This window comes from Marmota flaviventris, chromosome 2 (genome assembly GCF_047511675.1).
Source record: "Marmota flaviventris isolate mMarFla1 chromosome 2, mMarFla1.hap1, whole genome shotgun sequence".
NCBI classification, from domain to species: Eukaryota; Metazoa; Chordata; class Mammalia; order Rodentia; family Sciuridae; genus Marmota; species Marmota flaviventris.
Window position 1 is genome coordinate 62,714,570 of NC_092499.1, and position 20,321 is coordinate 62,734,890.

The window sequence follows — 20,321 nt, forward strand, 5'->3', positions numbered from 1 at the left end:
CTGTTGGGTTGTAAACTCCATGAAGGTGAGGCTCATGTCTGTCTTCATTGTGTTATCTCAAGTGTCTAACTTCATCCATAACAGATGCTCAATAAATATCTGCTGGATGGATGGATGAACGAATGAATGGACACAACTTCTCCACCCTGTTTACCCAGGTCTGATATCCTCTTTCATGTCATGAACCTATAATAGTTATATGAGACCATGAAGCAGAAGGTAGAGTATCTTGTGCTTTCCATCAAAATGGAATTTTATTTAAAATGGCCCCAGTTCTGAGAATCAGTGTAAGCTAAGGGAAAATCTAGAGGAGTTCACCATCTCCTGCTTCCCACAGCTTGCAGGATGGGCTCAATGCTGTGGCTTCTTAGGGAGGAACCCCAGGAAGCCTGGCCTAAAAGTGAAGCCTGTGTTTGGGGGACCAGCTGTCAGGACAATGCCTCTTGTGAAATGGTCAAAGGTCCTTTGGAAAACCAAACTTTCTAGCAGTACAAGCATCCTGATGGTAGCGGCTCTGCAGAAAGACCAGTTCTTGAGAATTCAAAACAAAGAGAAATGGCTGAGACTTTGTGGACATCTCAGAGTGAGCAAATCTGCCCAAGGATTCACTGTAGAAACAGGCAAAGGAAAAAAAGAATAGGAATGTGTATAGGAGATCTGTAAAACAGAGGATCTAAGGATGACTGTACATTAGTCAGTATTATATGATATCATGATCTTTGCCTTATTCATTACCTGCTCTCAAGTATTCAGAGATGATTTTTCACAGAAGCCATCACAAAATCTACCACTAAAATGTTGATTTCTATTGCTCTGCCACCAATCCTGCCTCTCTAACACCCTTCCTCTCTATCTTTTGGGACACTATGTATTCTTTGTTCTCTTTGGATTTCCAATTATATCTTCCATATTTCATGATTCTTCCTCCTACTCCCCTGGAATATGAATAATAGTTTTTCCTAAGATGCAGTCCTCAGCCTTCTTTTCTTCCCCCATTTTCTCATGGAGCTCATCTTAATGGCTTTAGTTACAGCTTTATGCTGACAACTCCTCAATGGACATATCTAGTTCATTCACTTACATCCATTCCTGATATCTCAGAAGTGATTAATTACCCACCACCTCTTCCATATCTCAAATTCAACAGGTCTCAAACTGAATTCTTCAGCTTCCCCAGACTGATTTCCTTCTACCAACATTCCTGTTTCTGTGCATAAATTCACTCTTGGTCACGTGTCTGATGTGTGACTTTTCAGAGGTTACCCGTAACCATTCATCTCCTTCCCATTTGATGTTGAGTTCCACCAGTTTCAGAGATTTGAGGAGTGGAGAGTACTGGGAATTGAACCCAGGGCCTTATACATGCTGGGCAAGCACTCTAGTACTGAGCTACATCCCCAGCTCCTGTGGATCATTTATTTTATATTGCTCTAGAATCAGTCCTCACATTAGGACTACATCAGTTTTAAGTAACAAAAATCCCAACCCAACCTGGTTCAATTATAAAATGAAATTTATTGGCTTGCATATCTGAAAAGTTGGATCTAGCTGTTTGCAAGACATTTTGGGGGGAATGGCCTGTCTCTACTTTATCACTTTGTTTCTATGTTGTCAGGCAAACTTCCTTTGCAGTATCAAACATGGAAGATGAATGCTTTATGGTCCTTCTATAACTAAATTTATGACTATTCATTCCTATTCCATTTCTACCAATAAAATTGAATTCTACTGGTTTGGTTTTTTGCTTCTAATGCTAAATCATGACATACTCAAGTCCAATCTTAAATTTAAAAAAAAGCAAGTCTTCATATTTAACACAGTCTTAGAAAGAGAGTAGATGTTCTCTGTCTGGGAGGGTCCCCAAGAACAAGGACCTTTCTGCAATACACAATTGGTTGAAAACATCTGATTTCATGAGGTGTTCAATTGATAACATTCATCAGAATATAAAACATTTTTTCTGTGCAATATAGAGAATTTTGTAAGTATTTCTTAGTGTTATCAACTGGTTCTGTTCATTGTCTTTGGAAAGATAATTTAAACAAAGTGGTCTCACAAAACTGCTCTTATTTATTTATTTATTTATTTATTTATAAAACTGCTTTCTTTAAAAGTGTTATAAGTTATGAATGTAACTTTCATGCCTCTGATTGGTTGTCTTACTTGATATGAATTGTCCAGCTAATAATTTTGAAATTACCACCTCCACATGTGTGAAAACCTATACATCCTTGAAAATATTTTAGGTTTTGTGAGACATGGTCTCTGGCATCCATTCAACTCTGCCCTTGAAGCATCAAAGCATCCAGTAAGCAAATGGGCATGATGGTGTTACAACTTTATTTATGGACATTGAAAATGGAATTACATATAGACCTCATGTGTCATTTTGCTTTTAATTTTTTTCGACCACTTAAAAACCATTCTTATCTTACAACTGCACTGAGTACTGTACTTAGAACTGTTTCCCCAGAAAGTCATGTGACTAACTTCCTTACTTTTTTCAGCCCTTCCTTTACATTTCACCTTTTCTTAGTAAGATCCTCTGTCTAAAACTGCAATTTGTCTAAAACCTCCTGGCTGTCTCCACCCTATTCTTTACCTTCCTTACTTCAATGTTTTTCCCACAGTATTTAGCATCTTTTACAGTAGTAAATAATTTACATTTATTATCCTATTATTTGTCTTCCCTTGCCAGATGGTAAGCTCTGAGTCAGGAAGGACAGGATGAAAAAAGTTGACCTACTAGATGCTGTGTAATTGGAGAAGGTAAGGATGATTCCAGTTGCTGACTTCACTCAGCTGAAACTATCATGTACTTCAATGTTATCTGTAGATCACTCCCATCTAGTCTGAAAGTATTACATTGCAAGGATCTTGCTTTTCAGACTTTGCAATAGCAGTATTAGAAAAGCATCTATGTAGGACGAGAATTAGGTAAATGAGTACATTAAAAATATTAGGAGTAATTCTATGATCCAATGAGACATGTAGCCTAGAGTACAAAGCCTACAGATACTGTTCTCCACATGCTGTTATCAAAAAGAAAAGAAAAAGAAGGGAGACAAGAGGAAGCCGGCTTCTCCCTTGCTTTCTACCTATTGTACAACTAGGAAGCTGACAATAAAGTTTATTTGAGCGTCGACGTGCCCTGACGTGACTCCGCCTTCCCATCCCGAGCCGCGATTGGTGAAGATTTGCCGGCGGCCTGCGTTCTTAAGCCCCGATTGGTGAAGGCCGCCGTCATTCCGGAGCGTCCCGGCGCCAGCCCGCCCTCTCGCCGCGTCGCCGGTGCCTGCGCCGCCCGCTCCACCTCGCTTCTCCTCTCCGGGCGAGGCCCGGGGGACCTGAGTGAGAAGCGGGGACCATGTTCCGACGCAAGCTGACGGCTCTCGACTACCACAACCCTTCCGGCTTCAACTGTAAAGGTGAGGCGGCGGCCCCTAGCCGGCCGCTTGGCCCTGACCCGGGCGGTGGACGCACCCCCACCGGGACCCTTGGCGGCCTTGTACCCCTCTCGGGGATGAGGGGGCCTTTGGGCCCCCTTTCTCGGGGCCGCCACACACCTCTGCCGTCCGTCGCGCCCCGAGGTCGGAGCCCCTTCACCCATTCCTGCCTGAGCATCGCCACTTTCTCTACTTGATAACTCTAGACTCCCCTACCCCACCCTGCAAACACCCAGCTCCTCTGCACACAAAAGGGAAAGCGTTTGCCTTTTTCTTATTTCAAAGCCCCAGAGTTCACCAGGTGTTGGGTAATACCTTGAGCATTTGTTGTGGGCCAGCAGTGCTGGATTCTGAGAAAGGTGCTGAGTAACTTGAAGACTAGCTCACTGCCTGCCAGAGCTAAGGGATAGGGGTAGGGATAGGAGACAGAACTAAGGAAACAGTTTACGATCAAAACAGTACACAATGAAATCCAGCACCCACAGGGTAAGAGATTAATAAAGTTGTATGGGTCATGCAAAAAAAGTTAGTAGCATCTGAGCCAGGAGGTTGAATTGTGTAAATAGAAAGGTATTGAAGATTTTGCAGCATTAAAGTTTTGAAAAGTAATGACATTGCTGCCCATTATTACTAACCTATCTATACTCATTTTGTTCAGTTGTTTTTGATGTCTGGTCGACTAGGAAGTTTAAAAGGGATCATCAAGTTCAACTTGTGATATTGTACTCAAGTCATTATATTAGACTCACAAGTTGGGAATAATTTCAAAACAGGTTTCTTTGATCTCCTTTGGAATCATATTGAATTATTGTATCTTGTTTTTGTACTTTGCGTTTGAATTTAAAAAAAAGTTCAGTGGCAATAGAACTTAGATCTGGATTTGAATCTTTTGAGTATCAGTTTTCTGATCTGTAAAATGGGGATATTATCCACTTCAAAGGGTATTGGATGCAGTCAGGTGAGGTGGCACATGCTTGTAATCCCAGTAACTGTGGCAGAAGGATTATGAGTTCAAAGCTAGCCTCAACAACTTGGTGAGACCCTGTCTCAAAATAAAAAGGGCTGGGGATGTGGTGAAGTGCACCTGGGTTGTGCACCTGGGTTCAGTTTACGGGTTAAAAATAAATATATAGGAAGGATTAAAATAAATATACACTGTGCACTTAATGTGCAGTAAGCATTACGTGACAGTAATAGTCATAGTGTTTCCTTTCTGAATTTATTATTTAATTTCTTAATTTGTTTTTTTATTACTTATTGTTTATTTTACTTTGTTGTAATTTCATACTTGCCCAGTCTCTCTCTTCTCCCTCAAAGGAACTGGAATAGTACTAATACTTAAATAGCAAAACTATGTGCTTGTGCATTATTTATCAATATTTCACTTAATCTTCAAAACAACACTATGAGGTAAGTCCATTTTTTAATCCCCATTTTGTAGCTAAAGAAACTGGGGCACAGAAAATGTAGGTGATCAGTTCATGTTCACACAATCAATTGTAAGTGTCTGGGCTTTTTAAATTCAGGTTGAGATTTGATTAGATCATTGTTAATCTGTGGCTCCGGGAGTCTATACTTGCAACTCCTGCTTCTATTGGCTCAGTTAACTTATCATTGTGGGATTAAGAAAATTCCACAAGACCATTTGTGAAAAAGGAAATATTTTATCAGTGTTTCTAGTGATTTATATAATATTTTGATTGCAGATGAAACAGAATTTAGAAACTTTATTGTTTGGCTTGAAGACCAGAAAATCAGACACTACAAGATTGAAGACAGAGGTAATTTAAGAAACATCCACAGCAGTGACTGGCCCAAGTTCTTTGAAAAGGTAAGGAATTAGGAAGTAAAATAAACATATAGAGAGCTTTTCTAAACTATATGAAACTTTTCTAAAGGTGACCTTAAAATTACTTTTTCTTTTTTTTTTGGCACTGGGGATTGAACTTGGGCACTCAATCATTGAGCCACATACCCAGCCTGTTTTATATTTTATTTAGAGACAGGGTCTCACTGAGTTGCTTAGGGTCTTGATAAGTTGCTGAGGCTGGCTTTAAATTCACTATCTTCCTGCCTCAGCCTCCTGAGCTGCTGGGATTACAGGTGTGCACGCTACTGTGCCAAAGCTTATTTTGTTCTTTAAAGATATAATAATGATAAGTATTAGAAAAGCAGATTTCAAGGGTTTAGCTTTTTTCTTACCATGTTTCTTTTGATTTTAGTGCAAATTCTCCTCCTACCAAGCTTGAGTATTGATAATTTGGGGCGGGGGTGGGGGGGGCAGGTGGCCTTGGGATCTTGACAATCTTATGAATGAGGTAGAAATAGTTTCTTCAGAAACGTTGTGAAGTTTCTTAGACAGTGGAATATATTCTTTAAATGTAAATATATTCACTTAGTGGCCAATATCAATTTTAACATTGGACAAAAATAAATAAATAAATAAAATGCAGCAATGGTACACTTTTAGTAGTCTTTCTTTCTTTTTATTTTACTTTATTTTTTTTGTATCAGGAATTGAACCCAGGGGCAGTTAACCACTGAACCATATCTCCATATCCCCAGCCCTTTTTAAATTTTATTGAGACAGGGTCTTGCTGAGTTGCTTAAGGCCTCACTAAATTGCTGAGGCTAGCTTTGAACTCACAATTCTCCTGCCTCAGCTTCCCGAGCCACTGGATATTTCTTATATTAAAAGACATTGGCATGCTCAAAAATTAGACTATGTTATATTTATGGTTATATTTAATGTTCTGTGTATGATATGAAATGTTCCTGTGTATGATAGAAGCAGCCTATAAATATCTGTGTTCACATCATATTTTTGTGACTAGAATAAAGTTTCCCATTGACTTAATTTTATAATATTTTTGTAGAAAAATTTGTTTTCAGATTAGGTAAAAGTCACATTTTACAGTGTCATTATTTACATTAAACATTTTCATCAGCTGTATTACTTAAATGAGTAAGGGTACCCGTTCTCCCTAGAATCAACCAGTAATTTTATGAATTAGGGAATTCTATAAGTTATACACCAGTATTATCCCCTTGGGCAAGTTTATGAACCTTTCTGTCTCAATGTTAAGTAATGGGTATTACAGTGGTACCTATTCCATAGGGGTGGCTTTGTAGTAGTGATAGACCTATATACCTATTTACAGAAGTGCCTGGCCAATAGCAGGTACTGTATAATTATTATTGTCACTGCCTTTACTTCTACTGGATTATTTTCCTTTACCCTTAAAAATAGTTAATACAATTCTAATGGGCTTGTTAAGACTTTGAAATACATTGTTAGGATTTTGCATTTGTTTATTTTACCTTTTATGGCCCATTCACATGTATAAAACAATACACATGTAAAAGTGTATTTGAAGAATAAAAACTTTCCTGATGGAAGATAAGTATATAAGAACTTACCCAATAGATGATCATATAGTTTGTCTCATGGGAATGTTAATGTCGTTGTATAAAATATATATAAAAATGTTTCTTTCTAATTATAGGCACGTGCCTGTGTCTGAGACCTTTTGCTCATTTTTAAATCATGAGTTGAATCCTTTAAATGTTTTCAGTATTGACTATTTGGGGAGGGGGCCATGACAAAATATTGTGAAGGAGGTGATTATTTTTTTAAATAAGGGAACAAAATTTGAGGGTAGAAAATAAGTTATGATTAAACATAATAATTCATTAGTTATTCCTGAAAGGATTTCCAAAGGGGCAGAAGTTTAGTAGCATTGTTGCTAGAATTCAGTTTTCACTTCCTAAGAGACTTATTTGAAGGATACCACTCATCTTGATATGCTTTCAGATGTTTACTTGGTTACAGCCTATGTGTATGTTATATGATTTACTCTATTCATAGCATTTCCATAACATGAAAGTTATAATATTGAAGTTTAGATAATAACTAATTTATTTATATATCATTCTTTTAAAAACTGTCCCCTTTTTATAAATTACTCTTTATGTACTGAAGTCTGCAATTAGAAAGTTTAGATTCCCATCCCAGATCCAAGTTGTGTAATCACTGGCTAAAACTGGATAATATAATCAAATTGGACCTTTAATTTTTTTTTTTATCTCCGTCTTTACAGTATCTCAGAGATGTTAACTGTCCCTTCAAGATTCAGGATCGACAAGAAGCAATTGACTGGCTTCTTGGCTTAGCTGTTAGACTTGAGTATGGAGATAACGGTATGTTTTTTTTGAGTATTTGTGTTCTTTTTTTAAGAGAAAAGAAAGATGGGAAAGAGGGAATATGAAAATACAGGGAACTTACCAATTTGTTTCTGTCTTACATTGTTTAATCTTTGGTTTTTTGTTTTGTTTATTTTGTTTTGTTTGCACTTCTGGGGAGTAAACCCAGGGGCACTCTACTATGGAGCTTTATCTGCAGCCTTTTATTTTTTATTTTGAGACAGGGTCTTGCTAAGTTGTCCAGGCTGGCCTCAAATTTGCTGTTCTCCTGCTTCAACTTCCCAAGTAGCCAGAATTATAGGCATGTGCCTGTGTCTGGGACCTTTTGCTCATTTTTGTCACAAGAAGTTAAAAGCACTTTATATATAGTCTTTTATTGATATTTGCATGTATCTTTTAGATTTTGGAAATTTTTTTTGTAGAAGGCTGTTTGCCTTTTCAACAAAGTAACGTTACTTTGGTAAACTTTACCAGCTTTCACACTCTACACCTTAACCTTTTAAGTTAAATTGTTTCTGGTATCCCAAAATTGATGGGATTTTGAGGTGTTGGTTGCAGCAGTTGTCCCAGGAGACTGCAAAGCATGTGTAATGCTAATGTACGTTCATACACTATAGATCACAATTGTGCGTTGTGTTTAATGTTGTAACACATACTTTTGTTATTAGAAGCTTCTTAATATTAATATGTAGAGTAAAAACAATTTTTCATTAAATTCATGTTTCCTCTCAGTAGATTTCACTTTTGAGAAGGCTGCCCAGGTTTGAATGCGAGATTTGATCCATCTTATCTACATCTTTTGTATTTTGTTTTTCATTTTAATGATACTGTCAGTTATAGTCTCTTAATCATTTCCTTTTGAAGTCTCTTTGATAACTCTGGCTTTACCCTTTCCCTCCTGTCCTACCGCTATTAATCTTTTGCCTTGTTTGCTATATCTTAATTTCTCCATTCTTGCCACTATCATCCTATTTTTGCTTCTTGTTATTTTCTGCTGAGGTTATTGTAATATTTTTTAAAGTAGTCTGCTGTGAGTGTTACTCTACAGTCTTAGCTGCATAATCTACCAGCTCACTTTCTGAAATGTGAATCTGTTTTAGAGTGCTACTTCCTGAACAGCTTTATTTAAAATATTTTAAAACATCATGGTTTTCCCATTTTCTACAAAAGGAACTTTAAGCTCCTTAGCTTGGTATTTCAGTCTATCTGTACACATCTAGCAGTAATTTTCACCTTAGCAGTAATATCCTTATAGCTTTTCATGTCTACCTTCTAACTCACTTGCCACTTTCCATTTTGCTACTATGTCTTATTTGCCCCAGTAAATTGTGAGGTTTGTTCCCTGCATGGTACCTCTCTTAGTTTCTGTTGGTATTTTAACAAATTACCACAAACTCAATGACTTAAAACCCAATTTATTATCTAATTTTGGAGTCAGAAGTTCAACATCAGTCTCCAAGTTGTCAGCAGAGCTGGTTCCTTTTGGAGGCTGGAGGAGAAAATCTGTTTTCCTTTTCTACCTTCTTGAGGATATCTGTCTTCCTTAACTCTGGCCCTTTTCTTCATCATCAAGTCTAGTAGCATAGCATCTTCCAGTTTTTTTCTGCCTCTCCTTCCATTGTCATCTTGTTCTCTGACCCTTCTGCCTTCTTTTTCCATAAGGACATTGTGATTACAGTGGACCCTCTTGAATAATCCAGGATATTCTCCCCATCCCACTATCCCTGATTTAATCACACACACAATTTCCTTTTGCCACATAGGGTAACATGAAGAGGTTCTAAGTACTGGGAGGAGGAGGAATTCTATCTCGTACAGTACCCATGAGGTTCATGCTTATAACAGATCCTTATCAACTTTAGTAATTGCTTGGCAAATGCAATGTCTATGAATATTCACATGTGTTGATTTGGAGCATCACCCAGTTGGTTTTTTTGGGGGTGCCTCAGATTTAAATTTCAGAAGCATTATGGCACAGATCTAGGGAAAGCTCTCTGATTTGAGATTTTATTCCTTTCTTTTTTTGTGGGGGGAGTACCGGGGATTTAACTCTGGGGCCACTGAGCCATATCTCCAGCCCTTTTTTGTATTTCATTCAGAGACAAGTTCTCACTCAGTTGCTTAGCACCTTGCTGTTATGACTTTGAACTCAAGATCCTCCTACCTCAGCCTCCGGAGCTGCTGGGAATACAGGCATGCGTCACCGCATCCAGCTTTCTTTACTTTCAATTTTAGTTTACAAGGAAAATATGCATTTGATACTTTAGAAAATAAATGTAATCCTATGCTTTGTAACCTTGGTAGTGTTAATTGATTTTTTAGGACCTTTTAACAATTCTGCTCTGAATCAGTAAGAACTGTATGAGCTAATTTTTAATGAAGTATTCTCCACCTTATGAAAACTGTTTTTCTGCTATTCCAAATAAGTTTGTAGTCACATATCAATTTATTTGTTTTACCCTTATTTATTCCATTCTATTTTTATAATCTCAGTCTTCAGTGGTAGCTGCCACATGATAGTGTATCCCAACAGTTGACTACAAGTATGTACATTTGTTTCTCAGTTATAGCAGTCTTTGTTAATGAATAAAACAAGCTTGTATATGAAATATGGTGATTTTTTATACTAAAAATAGTGGAAAGGTAAATGGTATCAAACATTTAAAAATCTAAACTAGAAACAAGTTTTATTTAATAATAAAATTTAAAGTTATAAGAATACTTTTGAAAATTGGTTAAAGTAGTAATGCTTTTCTTTTTCAGCAGGAGGCGCTCATGTTCTTTTGAGGTTTTACATTGATAGGTTGCCACCTTTTTGACTTTTAAGCTTTCTTAAATTTGCTGAAAAAATTGTGAAATTTTTATTTGTGCCTTACCACTATATAAAGCCTTTCACTAGCTTGTCAATTAAGGTAATTAAAGCCTGACTCAAATATCTCACTTTTTTAAAATATAATTTCACATTGACAGAAAAATTACAATAGTCAAGAATTTTTATACACCCCAATTCTGCAGACTTAGCATTTTATTTTATTTTTTTCACATTTTTTCCTTAGTTGTAGTTGGACAAAATATCTTTATTTATTTATTTTTATGTGGTGCTGAGGATCAAACCCAGCACCTTGCACATGCTAGGCAAGTGCTCTACCACTGAGCAACAATCCCAGCCCCCTTAGCATTTTATTTCATTGGCTTCATCCTTCTTTGTATGCACACATGTACACAAGCACACATATACAATTTTTTCCTAAACTGTTTGATAGTAAATTATCTATTTCCTTCACACTTTTATACTTCTGTGTGCACTTTCTAAAACGGATTTTTGTCTTACACGACCACAGTATTAAAATCAGGAAATTAAAATTACCACAATCTATAGATGTTAGTCACATTACATATTGTCTCCACAATATTTTTTATAGACAGCCCCCTTCAAATCAGCAACAGCAACAACAAAGTAATCCTGGGTTACGCATTAGATTCAGTTTTATATATCTCTTTAGTGTTCTATAATCTGGAACAATTCCTTAATCTTAGCTTGTGCTAAATGATACTGACACTTATTTTGTAGAATTTTACTCAGTTTGGGTTGTGTGATGTTTTCTCACAGTTAGGTTCAGGGTTGATACTTTTGTTAGAAACAACACAGAAGTGATATATTTTTAAAGTGCGTTACATCAGGAGTTGTATGATGTTGCTCTCATTATTAGTCATGTTAACTTGATCACTTGGTTAAAGTTTGTTCACTATTAATTGTTTTCCCCTTTGGGAGATATTTTGAGACTATTAAGTGTACTTTTGTTTCCCATAGTTCCCTCCTAATTTTAGCATCCTTTTGATGACTTTTGCTTCATTTATGTTGGTAGTTGCCCAAAGGTGCTTTCCCAATTCCATGATTCCTTTGGCATTTGTTTATTTGTTGACTTTCTACTGTAAGGAGAACCTTTTTTTTTTTTTTAATTTATTTATTAAAATCATTGTAGATAAAAGGGGTCTTATTTTACTCATTGGGTCAAAATCCTTTCTTGTCATCATCTGTCTTGGTGTTTACACTGTTCCACATGTGACCAGTGGACGTTTCTTTAGACTAATTTCTGACTGAGTTAGGAGTCCCTTTAGGCTTTAACTGTCTGGCTTAAATTTTAAAACTTTTATTTTTTTCTCTTGTTTCATTAACAAATCATAAAAGCACTATAGGTTAAGATTTCATTTTGGTCATTAAGTTGATTCAAAATTTTTTTGTATATTATTAAATATTTTTCAAATTAAAGTAATAAAGCCTACCTTTGGAATTCTAAATTTCACCTTTCCCTGAAATAAGTTTCAGATTTATATATAGTGTATTTCAAGTGATGATGCTTTACAAAGCAAGGGTTTTAGATTTTATATCTGCATTCAAAATAAGATTTTGGGGGAAAAAAAACCTTTTAGCGAGTTTATATTTAATCTTTTGTAACCTTTATTTACCCTCCTCCCATTCTTAAGTCCCAAGTTTTAGGGGGAGCTATAAAAGACATTTCCCTCCAAAAATTTCAGTGTTTGAAATAATTACGTTTAGAAATGTTGATGAAAAGATAGTTGTCAAGTATCTAATAAGCACTTTAGCTTAATCAAAAAGCTATAATTACATTCTCTTCTGTTAGATTTTCTATAGTTAAAAAATAAGTTTTCTTGAATGAAATATTTTATGTTTATAATCATCTTAGCTCAATTGAATTCAGAAATAATTATTTATTTTACCTTAAGTTGCCATTCTATAAATTATATTTTTGCCTGTTTTATAGCTGAAAAATACAAGGACTTGGTACCTGATAATGCAAAAAATACTGACAATGCAACTAAAAATGCAGAGCCGTTGATCAATTTGGATGGTAAGTATTAATGTATAAAATTGATCATCATTTTTGGTTTCTTACATATGTTTTACTTCCTGGAATGAAGTTCACATTTAACTTGGTGTCATTAAATTAAGACTGCTTTATGTAGATAGTGTTTATGTTGACATTTTATTCTCTGTAATGTTTTTATTTGTTTGTTTTGTGGTGCTGGGGATTGAACCCAGGGCCCTATGCTGTTCTTTAATTCACTCCCAGTAGTTTGGGGTTTCAATTTATATTTAATCATGCAGGTCATTGTTTGCCTTCCTGGGTGTATAAATTTTATTTTTTAATTCAGTTATAGTATGAAACAAATGATAAAATTTTCCATTAAGTTGCATGTGTCTTAGTAATTATTTCCCCTTTATGAAAGTATGAAGAGTTTAATTACCTAGATTATGATATGTTAAATATGTTTTACTGGCTAATTTCATTGTGACCTATAATTTATGAATTATTTTTGTGAATGAATAAGCTTGTACATTCCATGCTTGTATATGCTGCTTAGAGAAAAGTTTTGAGGCAAACTCTTCATTGAAGGGATCTTTCTGTTAAAATTAGTAACTTTGGGAAGAAATGTAAATTAAAAGTGCCACAAAAATGAGACTTGCAGAGTTACAGAACAAATCTAATGCAAGTTAAGCTAGTCACATATTGGTTCTGTTACTTGTGAAATATGTTAATAGAGAAGCCATTTATCTCATTTACCTAATCATTGGTACTTTACACTTCTTTTTTCTTATTAATATAAAAAAATGACATTAGAAAATTTAAAATCTATTTTGCAAGCTTTTATGTCTGCAGAGCTACATAATTTGTTTGTTTATTTTTAATCTTTCATAGTAAATAATCCCGACTTTAAGGCTGGTGTGATGGCTTTGGCTAACCTTCTTCAGATTCAGCGTCATGATGATTACCTGGTAATGCTTAAGGTAAGCTTCATATTTTTGATTCTTGGGAGAAACTGTATAGAGAAAAATCTCTTCGCTTTTTAAAATACTATTTATTGATATTTATATTTATGGTTGAGTGACCAGAATACAGTTGAGAAATATGTGGCATAATGTAGATTGTCCAGTAGTAATTAAAGTGCTTTATTCTGCTTTGTTTTTTCTCATTAACATAAAAAAAATGGAAAGATTTTAAATTTTCTAATGCCAATTTTTTGATGTTAATGAGAAAAGGCAGTGTAAAGTACCAATGATTAGGAAAATGAATGAGATAAATGGTTTCACTGGAAAATGTTAAGATGTACCTATCACTGTGCTAAATCTTTGCAAAGGTAATCTCATTCAATTCTCCCAGTAATCAATAGAGGTAGATACTAACATTCTGTTTTTAAAAAATGTATTCAGAGAAATGTAAATAAGACGATGACACAGAAAATCATAGAGCGAGAAACTGAATCTAAGTACTCTGACCCAGTAGCCCATTCTTTTTCCTACATTAGTCCACTTCTCAGTTCTTTTAAGGATTCATGGTCTGTATTCATTAAGATAGTGGAAAATGCCCAAATTAATAATGTTGAATTTAAGATATCAGAATTGGAAATTATTTTAGAAGTTTTTATTAATAGAAGAGATTAAAGAGCATTGGGCTAGACCTTGTACATGACTATTACTTTAAACTACTGTGTAATAAATTGAATAAAATTTTACCCTACCCTGAAGAGATTAAGTCATAGTTGTCCTACTTTTTAGAACTGTATGTATTATAAGGGAAATATTATCCTGTTCTTAGCTCATTATAGTTCTCTGTACTGAATCTGAGTGTTAACTTAGATTTTCTTTGCCCAGATTGGATACCAAAAGACAATTTTTTTTTTTTTAATTTAGCTGCTTCAAATGCTTGTTCTTCATTCAATTATGTAAAATTCATTGGAATAGTTCTACAGTGGATATGTCCTTTTTAGTTATAAACTAAATGAGGAGAAACAGACAATGCATAGCATATTTAGAGTATTTTTGTTAGATTTCCAAAACCAGTAAATAGGAAAAATACAAATGAGCTATAACAAAAAACTTTATAAAATTCTAGTCTCAGCTACCTCTTTATTTCCCAGTGGGTTTTTTAAAGAGGTATTTAAAAAATGATGATATAGAAAGCATCTTAGTAGGTTTGCCAGGTGTAAGAGTCAACATTAACTGGTAACCAATCACCATTAAAAATGTTTCAAATTTTTTAAAAATGTTTTAATTATCTTTTTCAGGTACAGCATTTGCTTTTTATTAAAAATAATTTTTTTAGTTGTAATTGTTATCTCCCCAATTTTAAATTCCATTTTAAAAAATCTTGTCCTTCAGAATGTTGAAAACTTTATTACTATGAAGTGATAAACACAAGGTATAAAACAAGCATTATTATATGCTACCCTTTGTGGCAAAGATTCTGTGTTTGTAAATGCATGAGCAGACTTACAACTTCAGAGTCTTTTTAGATACATAAAAATCTGGTAACAATGATTGTTCTTTGGAGGGATGGCTAGGCATAGAAAAGAGACATACTTTTTACCACATACCTTTGTTTAAAAAAATTTTTTTTAATAAAAATAATTTTTTAGTTGTCAGTGGACCTTTATTTTATTTATTTATATGTGGTGCTGAGAATCGAACCCAGTGCCTCACACATGCTAGGTGAGCACTCTACCATGGAGCCACAACCCCAGCCCCTAAAAAAATTTTTTTGACCACGTACATATAAATAAATAATACATCTATTCAAAAAAGCATTTTGAATTACTATGAGTATCCTTATTCTCTAGATTCAGAGAAGGATGAATTATAAATAGTAAACGCAATATTTTTTATTTTCTTAAGGCAATTCGCATTTTGGTTCAGGAGCGCCTAACACAAGATGCAGTTGCTAAAGCAAATCAAACAAAAGAGGTATGTTTATATAAATACTAAATCAATTATTAGTGAGAATTTCTTTTTGTATAGCCATGAGTTTAAACGTTGTAAATATCTGCTTAAGATATTCATTCTGTGTTAAATAGCATAAAGAAAGGATTTCATATTTAATTGTGATTTAGTTTAGTTCTTAAGCAAATTCAGTGTATCTAGTTGTTGGGAATCAGTTGAGTAATATATGAACTTCATTTTTATCCACTTTTCTACCTTAGAAAAGCTCTAAAAGCTTGTGTGCAGTCTGCAAACTACTGCACATGCCCAGTTGAAGCTCATTTTTAAAAAGATTTAAGTTCATTGAGAAGGATTGGATTGTTTGATTCATAGTAGAAAATAAAAGGCATATCTTCTGTTACCAGTTAATTTTCTTTTTTGAGATAAGTTCTGTCCTTGGATCATTTTGTTCAGTATACCTTCCCCATACATAAAGAATACTTTGGGGATGTTTTTTTGATTAACTGTCAGAAATCCAAACATTCCTAAAGTTTATTGACCATGAGATAGTGCAGAGAATGTCCTCAGGAGTTAGAGGAGGAACTATAGTCTCTATAGACAGTTCCGTCCTACTGAATAGATGTTGCAGTGAATACCTTGGGCACACTACCATTCTGGACTTTGGTCTCCTTTCCCCTCTGATGTCTTTTGTCCTCTGACCCCTTTAGCAAGACCCAGTAGTGTTAAAAGGTTACTAACACCAGGGCAGTGTAGTCCTTTATGAAAGACCCTCAGTTTTCTTCTCTAGGTTTTTCTTGACTTAATTATGTATGAATGGAGCCAGTAGAACTTGGCTTAAAATCAGCTTATTTCACTCACTCTATAGAACAGATAGTAAATTGTTCTGGCATAATGTAATCATTCATTTAGCAAAACTATGTCTTTAGTTTGGAAGGCAGTGTGAATAAAGGAATAGCCAAATCTTTTTGCCCTTGTTTGCAAAGTAAAATTTAGTTTTATTTTCAGTGCTCCAAATTCTACTTTTAGTGTCGTCTTAAGATACCAGCCTATAATGACATAGTAGAGAAATTCTTATAGTTTAGTCTTTGTAACTATTCATAACTAGTATTTAAGGCATAATTTTCACAGATAGCTATTCCTCAGTGGTCTGTTGGCAGACAGAAGGAAAACTCCAGCCTCTGGTACCAGACTGACAGAGCCACTCAGTACAATTGCACTCTTTATTTTGCTCACTATACTTTCAAACCCATTTGTTTTGTCACTTTTATATCTTGTTTGTTAGCTACTTTAAAGCAGATGGTACCTAGGTAGGTGTACATTAATAGATTAGGTAAGAATTGAGCAGTGACTAAAGTATTTACATAGCAACATTGAAAGTATAGGTAGTTGGGTTTTGTTGTTTTACTAGTAATGATTATGTATAATATAATCAAAAAAGCCCTGGCATCATTTTTGATAGTTATTGTGAAGTCTACAATTTAGCATCATTGTAGTTGTCATCTTTGGTCTATCTATATGTTGGTGCTGACTAGTAAAATGCTTTTTTTTTCCTTCCAGATAAACTGTTGAAAGCTTAATTATGTAAATACACTTGTAAACGTAATGCTGGCTTAACAAAAACAGCATATTTTTAGATAGGTTTGTGTACTTTTAATGACAAATTAAGCTGGGCATAGTGGTACACTACTGTAGTCTCAGCACTCGGGAGAATCCCTTGAGTCCAGAAGTTTACGACTAGTGTGGCCAATATAGCTAGACATCTCACAAAAGAAAAAGCCAGTGTGGTGGTACATGCTTGTAACCCCAGCTACTCAGGAGGCTGAGACAAGAGGATCACAAGTTTGAGGCTAACCTTGTCAATTTAGTGAGACCCTGTCTCCGAAAAAAAAGGGGGCTAGTGGGGTGTAACTCAGTACTTGCCTTTCATGTGTGAGGCCCTGGATTTAATCCCCACTACTACTGGGGGGAAGAAAACACCAAAATAAATGTGCTAAATGAAAAACTATTTTTCCTGGAGGAAATACTAAAGGTATTCCTATCCCATTTGCCTGTACACTAACACTCTTTGAAACTAAATGGAACAACAGCAGCCAGTTCAACCCTCTTTCTATAGCAGTAGTGACAAAACACTGCTGCAGTATTTTGCAGTGCTGGGGATTGAATCCAGGGCCTTGCACATGCTAGGCAAGCACTCTACCACTGAGCCATACTGCCTGCCAAAGATTTATTGATTTAAAAGCCTGGTCTAAAGGCCTGGATGGGCTGTAGAATTTCCAGTACATTTAAAGCTATTCTCTCTAGTTATTGTAATAGGGAAAAACGTAATTGCAAGGCAGATTTCAGCAAATGATTCTTAGGCCCCTGACCATTACAGCTAAAAGTAACAGAACAGCTGCTTTTTACAGTTTCTTATGAGAAGCAGTTATTTTTAAGTGTAAACTCATTTTGTCTTTTTTTTTTTTAAGGGCTTGCCTGTTGCTCTAGACAAACATATTCTTGGCTTTGACACGGGAGGTATGTGATTTTTGTTTTAATTCAAACTCTTCTTAGACTCTTAAAAATGAATAAATAGTCTTAAAAGCAACAATTATGTATTGATGTGTGTTTTTTCCTTACAAAACAGATGCAGTTCTTAATGAAGCTGCCCAGATTTTGCGATTGCTGCATATAGAAGAACTCAGAGAGCTACAGACAAAAATTAATGAAGCCATAGTAGCTGTTCAGGCAATTATTGCTGATCCAAAGACAGACCACAGACTAGGGAAAGTTGGAAGATGAACACTCTAGGAATTTAGCTTCTTACCTACTTAGTACAATTGGGAACCATGTACACTTCTGGCATGTGTTTGGAAATCAAATGTCACATTTTCAAGGGAGGAATCCCAGAAAATTGACTGTTCTAGAGATTTACCACCATTGCTTTTTTTCTTTAATAAAGTTTGGGAAAGTGGAGTGTTTTTTTGTTTTGTTTTTTAAACTATGTACTTGTATAATTAATGTGTACTCCTTTGTGGTTGAGATGCATGCCAGTCCCCACCTTGTCACAGACAGTATAGATCCTTAAATTGTAGGAAAACAAATTTTATTAGAGTAATCTAGAAAATGTGAGAACTGCTACATCTTTGGTATTTATAAATGTAGTACTTTTGGTGGTCACATCTGTAGAGGCACTTATGGGATCAGAAAATACAATCATTCTAGCACCTTTTAATATAAATAGAAATGCACTAATGCAGAGGTAAAAAAAAAAAAAAAAGTCTTAGAACTTTTGTTGGGAAACTATAAATAAGTTGGTCTTTCCCACAGTTCTGCATAGGCTTCTATAACTATATCTACGTTGATTTTTTAGGATTGTATTTTGATTGTATTTTTATACTGATCGCATGTGCTTTAATTTCCTGGCCAGAAAGAATCCATAGCAAAAATCAGATTTAGAGGATTTAACTCTAATTGGTTTAGTTTTATGAATTTGCCTTTTAAATATGACACGAATGTTTACAAAAAGTTGCTTTAAAAAGCAACAATTAAAATTCTATTACTTTTTTTGAACTGGCAATAACAACCTTTGATTTTAAAAATACAGTAGTAAAGATTGAGGTATAAGCTTTTCACAAAATATAGTCTTTTACATTAAAAATGTTCATCTTGTATGTCCAGAAACTTCTAATGGCCAATTCCTTTTTCACTTTCTTTGCCTTTTTCAGTAAATGCTCTTCAGGGTCAAGATTCTGATTGTAAACTTTAAGTCCTCCTTTATGTTTCCTCCTTTATGTTCATTTTCTTCCTGTGAGGGAAGAGGGCAGAGTGATGAATTTTTAACCAAGTTGCAAGACCAAGTCTTTTTCATTTTGTTTATCATTATGCTAGGTAGACTTAAGGTAGTAAAGATGGCAGTGTTGGCAATGTCATTGGCAGCAGGAATAATCAGTAATCCTTTCTCTGATAATTCAAAGGAGCATCCTGAAATGTGTTCATTTACCTGTTGGGCAGTAGGGGTAGACTGCAGTGATCCCATAGAGGTGAGATCGCTGCTCTGGGAGATACTCATCAATAAACTGGCCACTGTCTTTATTTACTGATATAACACCATCCCTGGCAAAAGAAAGGAAGAGTGAATTAATGGAGATTTAGTCACTAGATAAAAAGATACAGGTGGTTAAATAAAGTAGAGAAATCTCTGCAAGCCTAGAATATGTTATTTAAATCAAGTTAATCAAGTGAGTTTTTTTCTCATAGAAGAGTTGTCTAATACCAGTGGTTCTCGAGGTGATACCCAAACCAGCATCATTTGGAAACTTACAGGTAATAAAAATCCCTGGCACCTCTCCCCTGACTGCCCCCAAAACCTACTGACTCAAACTGGGATGGGACCTAGCAATATGTTTAAAATAAGCCCTTGGGGTGATATTGAAGCCACACTGAAGTTTGCAAACCACTGGTCTAAATCAGTTGTTTTCAGTCCTAGCTGCATTTAAAATCATATGAGGATCTATTAAAATACTGATGTGTGGATCTCATGCCAGACCAATTAAATCAAAATTGTAGGTGATGGGGTAAAAGAACGTAGATGTTTTGTTTTTTAAATGTACCCCAGATCCTCATTTGAGAATAGTCTAAATAGTATTTTTCCCATCTCCTAGGTAGACTGTTCATAATATTTAAAAAAAAAACTAAAAACCCAATACTTAATAACTACCTTATGGTACCACACAGGCTAGTCTTATTCTCTGAGGAACAGATTTAAATAAACATGCCTACTTATTAATAGGATACTACCAAAAAATCTTTGCCACTTTAAGCTACCTGTGGTCAATAACATTAAATTTCTGGGTTAAGTAAAAGCATGATTTCAAAAGCACTAACTATTAATGAGGAAATAATGAAAAACCTCAATAGAGGGCTTAAGTACCAAAGTAACTCACTGACTGGTCAAG

At 35.0% G+C, this 20,321-nt stretch overlaps 2 protein-coding genes across 4 annotated transcripts in view; one reads left to right on the forward strand and one right to left on the reverse strand.

Annotated features, from left to right (window-relative positions):
• The first annotated feature begins 3,264 nt into the window (after positions 1–3,264).
• On the forward strand, positions 3,265–18,339 carry Rtraf (RNA transcription, translation and transport factor). Its single transcript, XM_027929768.2, has 8 exons — positions 3,265–3,428; positions 5,153–5,277; positions 7,547–7,646; positions 12,434–12,520; positions 13,370–13,458; positions 15,343–15,411; positions 17,853–17,901; positions 18,011–18,339. Exons 1-8 carry the CDS (start codon positions 3,368–3,370, stop codon positions 18,163–18,165), a joined length of 735 nt encoding a protein of 244 aa, XP_027785569.1. The 5' UTR covers positions 3,265–3,367; the 3' UTR covers positions 18,166–18,339.
• The window catches only part of Nid2 (nidogen 2), a 63,862-nt gene continuing 59,059 nt past the window's right edge, over positions 15,519–20,321 (reverse strand). For 2 of the 3 annotated variants that reach the window (XM_071607911.1, XM_071607910.1), the window contains exons 20-21: positions 19,367–19,479; positions 15,519–19,171 (exon numbers count right to left, since the gene is read on the reverse strand). In XM_071607911.1, coding sequence (XP_071464012.1) covers positions 19,161–19,171; positions 19,367–19,479 — 124 coding nt within the window. In that variant the 3' untranslated portion in view covers positions 15,519–19,160. Of the gene's footprint in view, positions 19,172–19,358; positions 19,480–20,321 lie in introns of those variants that run through there. The other variant, XM_071607912.1, reaches the window with a different exon arrangement.